At 41.4% G+C, this 12,733-nt stretch overlaps 1 protein-coding gene across 5 annotated transcripts in view; it reads left to right on the top strand.

The window, feature by feature from the left end:
* Nucleotides 1-12,424, top strand: part of LOC134871398 (disintegrin and metalloproteinase domain-containing protein 12-like) — a 68,363-nt gene extending 55,939 nt beyond the window's left edge. For 2 of the 5 annotated variants that reach the window (XM_063894172.1, XM_063894173.1), the window contains exons 13-23: nt 1,774-1,863; nt 1,986-2,181; nt 2,269-2,377; nt 2,904-3,102; nt 4,557-4,634; nt 5,848-5,956; nt 6,272-6,407; nt 6,676-6,790; nt 7,947-8,189; nt 10,518-10,681; nt 10,765-12,424. In XM_063894172.1, the coding sequence (XP_063750242.1) occupies nt 1,774-1,863; nt 1,986-2,181; nt 2,269-2,377; nt 2,904-3,102; nt 4,557-4,634; nt 5,848-5,956; nt 6,272-6,407; nt 6,676-6,790; nt 7,947-8,189; nt 10,518-10,681; nt 10,765-10,834 (1,509 nt within the window). In that variant the 3' untranslated portion in view covers nt 10,835-12,424. The remainder of the gene's footprint in view (nt 1-1,773; nt 1,864-1,985; nt 2,182-2,268; nt 2,378-2,903; nt 3,103-4,556; nt 4,635-5,847; nt 5,957-6,271; nt 6,408-6,675; nt 6,791-7,946; nt 8,190-10,517; nt 10,682-10,764) is intronic. The other 3 variants (XR_010166683.1, XR_010166681.1, XR_010166682.1) reach the window with 3 other exon arrangements.
* Nucleotides 12,425-12,733: the final 309 nt, after the last annotated feature.

Below are 12,733 nucleotides of genomic sequence, written 5' to 3'. Positions count from 1 at the left end.
AAATATTTCCGAAAGTAAAAACTAATATTTCAACGTGGGTTAAAAGCTAACAGCGCATAGCTCTTGTAATTCAAACACAGTCTTCAGAAAAAGAGCTCAGAGATATGAGTGGGAATGTGTTCATTCCCTGCACTGAAGATGTGTTCGCAAGGATGGTTTTCTGATGGTGATACAATTCTCTGAGAGGAAACATCTCTGACAGCTCTCCCTGTCAGCCGGTGAATAATTTAAATGAATCTGCATTGGCATGCACATACGTAATGGTAGCACACATTGCTAACTGCTGCGACTGTGGGATGATAAAACAGTTAATCATGGAGCAGCTGACAATCAACAGGGGCAGGCTCACAATAACTGAATTATGAAAGACCTAAATTATGACTTGGAAGCATATTTTGAATTATATAATAGCCTGAGTGAGAGGATGCCTTGTCTCACATGATTTGTTTACACCTTTCCAGAGTCTTTTTGTCTTTCTGTTCAGGCTTCAGCCGGGGGGGGGGGGGGGGGGGGGGGGGAATTGTCCTTCAAAACAAAGAACTGACATAAGCCCCTCAGAACTGAGCCAGCAGCGATAATAAAGCTCTCCACAGAGTTGAGCAGCATCCTGCCAACCCAGGCCAGATCAGAGCGCTCAGACAGCATTTCTCTCCTCCATTAAAAAGCCTCATTAAAAAGCCTTGGTCCTTTTCATCACAATCACAGGCAACTTCTTTTCAGCATGACTCCTACGCCTCTTTTGGCCCCCGGGACCATGGGAAAGGCCCTTTATAGTTTTCAGTCTGAAAGAAATTCTAGGAAGGCCCATCATGTCAGCTGTGTCCCCTGCCAGCTCCGGCCATCTACTCCCTCTTTATGGCTGAACAGTGCGCTCAGACCGCTACTTAATGCCTGTAGGGAGAGAGATGACCCTCCAGGGTCAAATCAGCCTGCCTGTGTGAGATCATACGTGCACAAAAATACATGCACACACATCTTATGTGTCTGAGCTGAGCTTTGGTTGAATACTATCTTTAATCTGTATCAGAAGGCAGAGAGCCACTGATTGGTGAAGGGCATTGCTCACGATAAAGGCCAACATGAAACAGATGGGACTCCATGGAGTATTGGGAAATGTTACAGGGATGCGCAGATATAGTGTGTGTCTCACTGACTGGTTGAACTTGAGCAGACTGCTACACTAGTATTAAGAAAAAGGACTTGAGTTGATTGTAGAAGTGTTTCTGCTATTACAGAGTGCAAGACGGATGGAGATTTTAGAATATTAATGAAATGTAAAAGCTAGTATTTCGCAATGTTAAATCGCCTTATTCTTTGAATTGTTTTATTTTTGTTTGCTTAAACTGATTCCCTCACATCACACATGTTGCCACTAAATCCTACACACTGGAACTTTTACCAAATATGTCGCTTATTTGTTCAGAACATTTTTCTATGCTGCGTGTATGCTTTGTTTTCCTCCTCATTTTTCTATTTCCTTTGCCATCCAGCTCATGGTTCCAGGGGTCTAAGTGTGCTTGTAATTCCTGTCAGATGGACACACTGTTGTTTTTAGAGAACTACAACCTGCTGTTGCCTTTCCTCTGCAAGGGTACTAAGTTGCTACAGAATCCAGTCCTGCTAGGGGCTGGATCCCCTCTGATAACAAAGTGTGAGAATTTGCTCTGAGTTGAAATATGATCTCTTTGAGCTGAGTAAATTCTTCTTCACTTTTGTTCCCCCTTACTTTCATCCCATTTCTGTGCTTGCCTTCTTTTCTATTTCCATTTGAAGGAATGTATGAATCCCTGCTGCAATGCTACTACCTGCACTCTGAAGGGGGATGCCGTTTGTGCACACGGACAATGCTGCCAAGATTGTCAGGTAGGATGTTGGCTGCTTAGCCAGCCATGACACTCACACACTTCTTAACTGCCATCAAGCTAAACACATATTTTCTAACTTTCACTCTGGGTCTTTGTCTTGCTTTCAACATCTGCATATAGCTAAAGCCAGCAGGAACTCCATGCCGTGAATCCAGCAACGCTTGTGATCTGCCTGAGTTCTGCACCGGCACCAGCCCTCACTGCCCCTCCAACGTCTACCTGCATGATGGCCACGCCTGCCACAGCGTTGACGGCTACTGTTATAACGGCATCTGCCAGACCCATGAGCAGCAATGCATCACACTATGGGGCCAAGGTATGTGCAACAGTCCCCTTCAGCTGGCTCACACTGTCTTTGAATAGCTCAGTGAGGGTGGTCTTGTGTTTCATGTTTGTTTTGTAGGAGCAAAGGCAGCTCCAGGGATTTGCTTTGAAAGGGTTAACTCAGCGGGGGACCCATACGGCAACTGTGGCAAGGACTCTAAAGGCTCCTTTGCCAAATGTGAAGCACGGTAAGATCTGACGTTTCCATAGAAACAAACAAATGCATTTAATTGTATGAGGAATGAGGAGAGAGGGCCTATACTGTAGTTCCTCTTCTCCACAACTGAACCTGAATTTGCTGCATTTTCTCAATGTTCTTTTTCTATTTTTAAACTGACAAAATTCATATATTTTGAAGATGTTACATCGGGCTACTGCAGCTCGAGATCTGCCTTCCTCCTATTTTCTCTGACATTCAACAGACTAAACTATTGATTTAAAAAGAATATAACTGACATGTTAAGCTATAGAAATACTCATTAGTTGCAGCCCTAAAGAAAGGTAACCTGGTGAAATGCAGTCAAAATCTTTGTGGTTGTGGTCTGGAAACTTCATAAACAAGCAGCCTTTTTGGCACTTTCCCTAATTGGACAGCAACAGTGAGAGGAATAAATGGAAATACAGAGTAATTGCATCTATACACTTTTGGGAAAACAGTGACATGTTATTCAATTATCACATTGTTATTCTCCCTGTTCCTCGTTCTGTTTACAGAGATGCTAAATGTGGCAAAATCCAGTGTCAAGGAGGAGCTAACCGCCCAGTAATTGGTACCAACGCTGTTTCCATAGAGACGAACATCCCCATGCAGGAAGGGGGAAGGATACTCTGCAGAGGCACCCACGTCTACTTGGGTGATGACATGCCCGACCCCGGCCTCGTGCTGACGGGAACCAAGTGTGGAAATGGACTGGTGAGAGCTGAGGCCTGTGACGGTTAAATACAGCAAGTAGAGACAGACATGTAACACACTCATTAGCACAGGTGGAAAGTAACAGAGTACAGTTACTCAAGCACAAGTACTGGATCTTAGTACAATATTAAGGTACTTGTACTTGTTTCATTGCCTACTTCTTAATAACTTGTCTTCACTACATTAACCTGTTGTTACAGTAATATAGTGAAAAAAAACATGTACAATAGGAACAACATGTTTTTTAAATATGAATCAAAGACAAGCGAAAATGTTAAAAAGATCTAAGACCAAAGGGTTAATTGTATGCACTGATACATTTGGAACATTTTCCGGGAATAAAACAAATAATAACTATATACAGTCTATAACACATTCAAACTAATTATGTTTACAATGTGCAAACAAGTGGTAATTACAGAAAGCGCACTATCCTAAAACGTAAATATTCAAGCAAAACGACATTAAACAGTACAAAACTCATTCAAACTAAAAAACAAATGTTGTGGGAAGATATCAAAACAAGTAATAATTCACTTCTATGCTTTTATTTGCTACTTGTTAAGGACATGTCCTCCATTGTGATACAATACTAACCTGCCCATATGTACTCCAAAAGACTTCTCCTTTTTGTACTCACCATGAAAATCCCTTTCCGTTTGTTAGTTTCCTTGTGCAGTAATTACTTGCTGAGCTTGAGTTTAGGAATAGTACCACAAATAGGGATTTATTTTGGAATGAATTTTGTGCACATGGTGTGTGAGTATTGTTTAAACACAAAATTAAAAAACCAAAGACAAATCATTCAAGTGAAGCATTTGAAAACCGCTTTTAGGGATGTAAGCTACAGTGTCTGTGTGAAAACACAAAAGCTGGGATATAGGAGTGGAAAAAGTGATGGGGAGTGACAATCCATGACTAAGACTTTCTAAGAGGTTCTTCAGAGTGTGTCATCTTGTCATTTCATACTCACACAGCCTCAGACACTCAATTGAATCACCATTATTCAGTCTATTTGGCATCTTCCTATGGTCGTCAATTCAGACATTGGTCACTTAAATGATGCAGTGGCTCCATTTAGTCTAACTGTACTTCTCTATGGGATCCGCCCTCTGCCCTCATCTGTCAAGGGTTCTGGCAATACTCTCTGTGCCCAATGCTGCCAAGTCCATCTTCACAGACAGCCTGAATATATTTAGGTGTGGTGCCTTTAAGGAGCCACATCATACAACTTTTTAAAAGCATTTTAAATTCCTTCGTGAAAAATCCTAATTTACTTTATTATATTTCATGCTGTTGCTTAGCTGAAGAGGTTTGTCGGTTGTAAATTGAAAGAAGTAGAAAGCCGAATTTATTGATCTTTTTCCCTTAAAAGATTTTAGGGTTTAGAATATGAAAGAATCTTTCCTCGCTGAACTCACACTTTCAATTTTGTATACCTTTGTCTGCTTCAGATGTGTCTGAATCGTCAGTGCCAGAACGTCAGCGTCTTTGGCGGGCACGATTGCTCAGCCAAGTGCAGCAGTCGAGGGGTGAGTACAGCACCATTCATCGTTTTTCAGTAATATGAGGACCTAATGTGATAGCTGTCAATCTCAATTCCCCCCCCACAGGTTAGTTGTTTTCTTAATAACCCATTCCTCCTTCACACAGCAGCTCATTTTGGCTGTAATATGTTCAAAATGCCCAGAATACGGTGGGTAGGGTGCCATTACAATGCCTTGCAATCAATCATCCTGGTTGTTGAAAGGTTCAATCAATTAGATATAATGGCTTCATTTGTGCTCGGCTTTAAGTGCCATTCATCATACTCTAAGGCACTCGTCCTTGTCCCAAAAATTGTGTTGAAATCTGAAGGCCAGGCTTTATTTGGATAAACGCTCGGAGCAATGACACGCAGTTTGACTTTGAGCTGGGGAGCATGGATATTGGATTTTTATAAAATGCCACCCATCAAACATCTATGGGTGGTCCTGTTTGAGATAAAATGTACAGCCCTTAAATTCACTGGTAGATAGCAGAGGCTTTAACTACCACTGAAGTTGCATCAAAGCTGCACTGGAAGCAGTTTTTACAGTCTCTTAAAATGCATCTACAGATATTATACGGCCATATTTGTTTGTCTAGTTCCAATTAAGACATTTCTATAAAGCTACAAGGACTGTTTTACTCAGAGAAATAAAAGAGGATGTTACTCCTCGAGGAGACACAGCACCCCTTCAGGCTCAGATTAAATCAAGATGTTGCCTTGGAAAGAGGCCCTCACCTGTTCCATATTACCCTGCTGGGGAATCCTCTTAGACAGAACCATTCTTCCACTCTGCATGACAGGAAGAACTGAGACAGAGGGGGAAAAAAGGTTTGAGGCAAAAAAGTCTGCACTAGTTTTAAAAGCAGACATCTTTGCCATGTGGATGCTAGCAGCAGTCGACCGCAGCACACAGAGCATCATCATGAGATCATGTTTGTTGACTGGGATATCTAGTGCTGAGACAATAACCCAGACTAAAAACTACTTTTAAGCAAAAATCCAAAACATTCACTGATTGCAGAGAAGCTTTTTGTAAAATGTTATCCCTTTTGAGTTAAATAATATACAAAACTGAAAGGATGAATGTATCAAGGGAAAACAACTGATAACCTTTAATGCAAATACCTGAAATGAAGTATTAAAAAGAGAAAAGGATAATATTGAGTGCATTTTGGGCTCATTTCCCAATTAAATGTCCTTTTGGTTTACTGCAGGTGTGCAACAACAACAAGAACTGTCACTGCGAGGCTCACTGGGCGCCTCCCTTCTGTGACAAGGCCGGTTTTGGAGGGAGTCTGGACAGTGGCCCCATCAGGTTAACAAGTAAGTCAACAACTCAATAACAACAAATGGCTGATTTATTGTAGCTTAGATAATGTTATGTTTTATTTCTTGAGAATGGAATGTACGAGCATTTCAACAAGCCTTAAAACTATGGATTTCTCCATCTCTGTCTCAAAACTATCCCTTTTTCCTTATAAAAACCCAGTGTTTTGAGGTAGCAAAAAAGATAAAAGTTAAAAAAGAAATGTGCTGACAATTTCAGGTAACACATAAATAACTGAAATACAGTTCTACAGAAATATAGACGTTGAGTTTTACCTTAGTGACTGTGATTTCCTGTGTTTTTCTGAGCAGACAGTGGGGGTCTGACCGTGGGCATCCTGGTGGCTATCCTCACTGTGCTGGGAGCCGGTCTGATCATCTGCATCAAGAGGAAAACAGTACTGGGACTGCTCTTCACCAGTAAAAAGAACCCAATTGAGAAGCTCAGGTGTTTGTTTTTTAATACCACCATAATTAAATAATTTGGAATTATCATACTTCTTCATTTCAGCATTCATAGCAGCATAAATAGTGGAAATCTGTGTCAGATGCTGCTGGGTGGGATCACCCTTACAATTGGTCGCACTGTGAGGACAATTGTCGTGTATAATTTGTTTTGATTTCATAATTTGAAACATATTACCATTGTAACTGATGCATGATTAATAGAGTACAGTGTATAATCAGAGATGTATAATTTCCTCTTACAATTCCAGATCAGTAAGTGCTGCAATCAGCAGACCCTCCTCTCCAAACCAGCCTCCGTCTCAGAGCACAGCATCTCCATCGCGACCGGCCCCGCCCCTCCCACACAGTGCCACCGTCTTCAAGGTCACTAAATCACACGTCTTTGCTTGACAGGCTCATTACATACACACAGATGGAGATCTTGGTGGAGTTACAGTATCTTTACAGATGATACAGGCTGTGGATGATTCTTCCTAAAATGCCCTGGCTGTTTTGTGGACACAAAGAACTCTCATCAGGATTGACGTGTTGTTTTCACACAAATGGCAGCTCATTCAAATCCAATTAAATCATCCCAATTTATGTGGAGGAGGTGGTGAGTCTGTGGTGAGCAGTGTGTACACAATACATTCCTTGTCATTAACAGCCGCCTGTTAAGAGGGAAATTGATTCATCTGTGCGTTCCTCAAATGAAAAAATGTAGATGCAGCGGCTTACTTTAGGAGTAAAGTCATCCTGTTACTGATAATTGCCAGACAGAGCAGGAATTCCTTGCTGTAATGACTTTTGTGTCCAGATCACGGAATGCCTTAACTACTCCATTACTGTGCTGACACGCTTGGTAATGGGAACGGACCTGTGATCGATGGCGCTAGGGGTGCTGGAATAAGAGTAGCCGTGTCAGGATTGACATTTGTGCTGCAGGGTGGCACATGCGCGAGGCGAGCTGTTGAACATTACCGTGAGATTTCAGTTAGCAGCATGTGGTTTTCATTTGGGGTCAACGGTAAGAGGAGAAAGGATGTAAGGCTGTTTGATGTGAGTACAGTGCAGGTGAGGTCATTTTCCAGTTGTCGGGAGCTGTGTTATACCGCTGCATGAGAGGATGTGTGCATGCTTTTTATATGTTACATTGTGTGTTTTTGAGTTTTGCACATCTGGCCAGCTCTGAATACTAGGCAGACTCATATTTTGGCTCTATTCTATGTCTGATGTGTCTCAGAAAAGCTAGTGTGTGTGGGCCCTTTAGCTGTGTCCACCTTTGAATGAGGCCAAGTCTGTGCTTCTGGCCCAGTATTGGTTTTTCCTATGATAGCCTACCTGAAGAGGAGTTGGGGAATATTGAGCAGGCAAGTGGGAGCGTTTGATTTATACGTCTTTGACAGCATCAGGAAGACCGGCAGAAGAAGAGGAGGAGGTTAACATGACATGTTTCTGATAGGAAGCAGACGCTTTTTCTTATGCCTTACACAAAGCATATTTTCTGACTCTGCTGGTTCTTTCTTTCATCTTCCTGCAGCTTCCACATCGGGTTCCAGAGGCGGGGCCCCCACCACCCCCTTACCCCTCCCAAAGCCTACACAGACTGCCCCAGTGCCCCCCGGTTCACATCAGCCACCCTGTTTCTCTGTCTCTCACCCTGTCCCTCTCCCCCGGCCCCGCACTGCCTAGACCGCCGCTGCCTCCCCCTCACATCCATGTGGCACCTAGGGGGGCGTCGTTTCGCACCGCGTCACGCCATAACTCTTGCAGGATGGTAATGGTGAGTGACTGCCTCGTTCCTTCACTTGGAAACATTTTATTTGACGATGTTTCTCACCGTAATTTGTACCAACGACAGCCCATAATACCTAACCAGAGAAATGATGTTGTTCATTGCACCTTCAGACGGGTGTCACCATGTCGACCAGTTTAATGGTTCTTCTGCGTCCTGTAAAAGTATATGCATGGTGACAGTTATGTACAGTCTCATAAAATAACCAGTTTAAGCGAGGAGGTAGCATTATCGGAGCGAGACTTCAATTCTACAATACAAACCACCACATAAATAATACAAAATAGAGCCAGACGTACAGAGGGGGTGAGACAGGCAAGATGAAACAGCAACTGCAGTGAGCAAGTATGTCCAAATATCACAGGGTGGTAAATTTGCTTCCACTGGTGTTCCATGGAATTTAGTTATGGCATTGCAGGCTGTCAAAGTTGATGGGAAGAGAAAGCTAGAACTTCCCGGCGTTAAATCTCTCTCACTCAGTGATTCTCAAAGGCTCTTATTTGCTTTAATCCTGTTTGACTTGTACCCTGTGGGAAAGTGAGGCAGAGAGAGCCATAAAGAGAGGATCCAAAAGACAGAAAGAAAAAGTGATCAAGACACAAAAGGAGGACTGAAAGAATGAGTAGATTAATCAAATATAACACATTTTTCAAGAGAAACAGAATCATATACTTCAGTCAAGTCTCACAAATGAGAGGATTTGCTTTGTTATTTTTTATTTCATTGTACATTGGAAACCTTTTTGGTTTTGGAGTGTCTGTTTAAGCCATAGGCTGATATAAAAATGTAATATCACGATTATTCTGGCCAAAATAATTGCAATACAAAAAATTATCATGGGAATCATCAAAACATGATTCAAACTCTAAAGATCGGACTAAAACATCTATCAATGAAAAAATATCTTTCATATCTCTAATGAAAGAATCAAACCCTATATCGTCTCAAAATTGGTTGCATGAAACCAAAAAACCCAAGGAAGTCCCCTTCTGAAAATGCAATGTGAATTTGTGTTGCCATTTTGATTGAAAAATCTACAGAAAGAAATTGAAAAACGAATACCTAATGATAATTCATTGTAATAATTATTTGTTACAGCAAAGAAATTCCAAATAAGTTTTAAAAAAGAGGTAGGGATCGAGAAAAAGGATGAGATGTGGCTTAGCAATCAGCGATGAAGCCTGAAACAAGTCCTGGGTGTAGTTGACAGTAAAAAGCCTTTAAAGACAGCTCTGTAAATGATACCACAGGGGAGCTGAGGTCAAAGAGATACCAAACCAGTGTCAGGCTAATTAGCGGTGATAATCTTTAATCTTTAATAATCAAACACTACAGCTCTATTGAAGGTGTGTTCAAAAAGTATATAATGTGCTTTGCTTTAAAATGTACACCTTCCAGATCCATTGAAGAACTCCATTTATTCGACAAAGGTTCGTAGCTGTCATACACCCTTATAACAGGTAAAGTGCTATAGCTCTTGGCACCGTTTTGACTTCAGGAAGTACATCTTTCCTCTCAGCTGCTCCTTTTAAATGTCAAAGTATGAAACTAAATGTGATGCCTGTTGCCAGCAGACTTCCCCGACAGTATCTTTAGCAGCTGTTTGGCAGCTCCCAGACGTTGATAAAGCTTTATTTCCCTCCCAGAGTGAAAGCTCTGCTGGGGGCACGGAAGAATTGTCCAAAGGGAGAGCTTCACCTGATGTAGCTTTTTAGACTTGGGTTTGTGAGAAGCAACATCGTGTGCCTTTCAATCCCCGTATCAGGCTTGCTTTTTTTTTTTATTTGCCTGCATTTTCACTTGACCAGCATTTGTTTTTCTTGTGATTTTTGGGATGGAGACCCCATTGCATGAGAGTACTGGCCTGTCAATGAGATGAATTAGCAGCAGTTTTTCAATGGAGCAGATTGTTATGGATGAAAAGGAGATACATATCCATCATTAGAGACTTTGTTTTAATGATAACATGAAATAGGAGAGTTAATTTTAACTTTGAAGGACTGATGTTTTGAATGGGCAAACCTCATTCCACGGGTGAGTGAGGTCTGAGGTTCGGTTGTTTGGCTCTTTTTCCTCTGTGATGTTTGGGGAGAATTCTCTTCAACCAAGGAGAGGAGGAAGAAGTGAATAGAGAACAGATGGGGGGCTAGGTAGCAGGCCTGGATCATGATCTCAGTCCTCAGGAGAAGATTAAAACCACATGACTCCTCCTCTCATGGCAAGTTGAGAGGAGGACTCTTCAAGCAGGCCTGAGCTGTTAGTGCCACCTGGTGGAGAGTCTCAGGAATTAATTTGTATGTTTCTGTTCTCTTTCAGGAGTTGGAGAAGCCCAGCCCTCCTCAGAAACCCCTTCCAGCCGATCCTAGGAGCTCTCGCCTGGTGCGAGGTCCCTCTGTAATGCGGGGGGCCTCGGCTGTATGTGGCCCCGCACCAACACCCACTGTACCCAGACCTTTGCGGCCTGTCCCAAAACCCAACAGGTGATCTCCAACCTTCACTAGAAGCTGAAGCTTCCACACTCTCTAAGACATTATTTTAACACATTTTTTTCTCCTTCTCTTAGACCCAGTCCCAAGCAGCCTCCAACACTACCAAAGCCTTGCATTATTGCCAATGTCAAATACAGAAGCTGAGACTTTCACCAGGATGGGACAATGTTGTGATAAGACACTTAAAGAATTTGCACTATGAAAACTCTGAAATCCATAAAACAAGATGGCGGCTTCTCTGAGTTTTGAATCAGGAGATCTGCCATGTCCCTTTTGGTGCTCTGTCCCTGAATGGTGCTACGAGTCTGAGCTCAGGTACATGTAAAGTATTTATATTCTGTATTTATTGCCACGCAGTGCACTGTGCCAGACACTTTTACTACACGGTAGCAACTTAGAATGTTTTTTATTTGTCATTTGCATCAGTTTCACCTTTTTTTAAAGGGCAGTGACGGAAAAGTGTGGTAAAATGGATCCAGTATGTGAAATTCTGACTTCAGAAATAATTTTTTGAAATGTGTTTAAATGTGTTCAAATTAAAGGAAACTTTTACATGATGGTTTTGATCTATACACTACAGGAAGGCTTGGAAAAGGAGTATGGTGCAATGATGAAAAAAGACAAAACTTGTAGTCCATTTAAAACAGAGATGGACTTTTCTTGAAGAGCAATGCTCACCATTTCAATAAGGCTTGAAACAACTACAGAAAAAGAAAAGAAAGGGCTGCAACAGACAGCCGAATTGCAGGTTTGTCTCCTCTGCATTGATATTTTGGAAAGGTAACAAGTGGATTTCGGAAACTGTCACTTCACCATTTCTCTTTTTTTAACAAGACCCAGGGGGCTCACTCAAAGGATCTGGGTACTGAGGTATGGACTGAACACGGATCTAAAAGAGCGAGATCAGGGAAGCACTTTTTCCTCAGAGGGAGTAATCGTCTCTGAAATATTGCCCTGCTTAAGGTCATGTGTGTTTTTTTGAGACTGTCCCTGTGTTCCTGTCTACACGAGGACTCTGAGTGAAGGACTTTCTTCAAGCTGAGGCCACAAAAGAGTCTTGAAGGCACTGAGGTGTGAATTACAAATCATGATTTGTTTTATAATGGGGTAAAGACATTGATTTTACAAGGACACATGTCTTGATTTCTTTCTGCCACTGCAATTAAGGTTCTAAAGTTATGTGGCAGTTTTCTATATTTTGTACTTTTTTAATGTGGCTATCAAGATGAGTTGGTTTTTTTTAACAATCTACATGCTAGATATACAATCATACATAAACTGTACTTTTGGTGATTGAACAGTCTTTCATAATTTCTGCAGGACTATTATTTTACTGGATTGCAGCGCCGCATATATACATTCACCCTGAGCAATTTTTCCTTTAAGCTCAGCTCTTGTTCACAAATATGTAGGCTCAAATTGACTTTGAACTTTTCTTACTTTTGATACTGCTATCTTTTTTTAAATAATGCGCTAGTTTAAAGCTCAGTGCTTTGTTTACTTTGCTTTTTCAATGCTATGTGTCCATGTAGGCAGTATTTGAGTCCTGTCACCTGAATGTATGTTAAGTCCATATGTTTCTTGTATGTTGTGTTACAGGTGAACACATTTCCATGGGGAATGCTTTTTTTATAATGATTGTTTGATACATTCTATGTAAAGAAAACACTAAACCTATCTTGTCATGGTAATTTTAACACTCATGCAGTATTAGTAAAGCTGTTTTTCAAAGAATTGAGTAAATTTTTGTTTTTGATGTTTGTGCGTCATGTCAACAATATACATATGTACATACTTAGTTTCAGAAAGGTTACAAGCGTTTAACCATTTGGCACTGACATCTGAGGCTCATTTGAAACAGTCAAAAGCAATTTGCTGAGGTCTTTGTAAGGGATCCAAATACTGCTTCAATCGATGCAGCTGTTAGATTGTGTGTTCACTGCTGGCCATCAGGACTCTCTGCTGCTGACCTGATAGTCAAGTGTGTGTGTGAAAGGGTGTTCAGAAATCAGTACAGGACAACATCTTATTGCTAATGAGTAA

This window comes from Eleginops maclovinus, chromosome 10, assembly GCF_036324505.1.
Source record: "Eleginops maclovinus isolate JMC-PN-2008 ecotype Puerto Natales chromosome 10, JC_Emac_rtc_rv5, whole genome shotgun sequence".
In the NCBI taxonomy this organism is placed as follows: domain Eukaryota; kingdom Metazoa; phylum Chordata; class Actinopteri; order Perciformes; family Eleginopidae; genus Eleginops; species Eleginops maclovinus.
The sequence above is the reverse complement of the archived record's forward strand: the minus strand, read 5'-3'. Positions and strand labels throughout refer to the sequence as shown.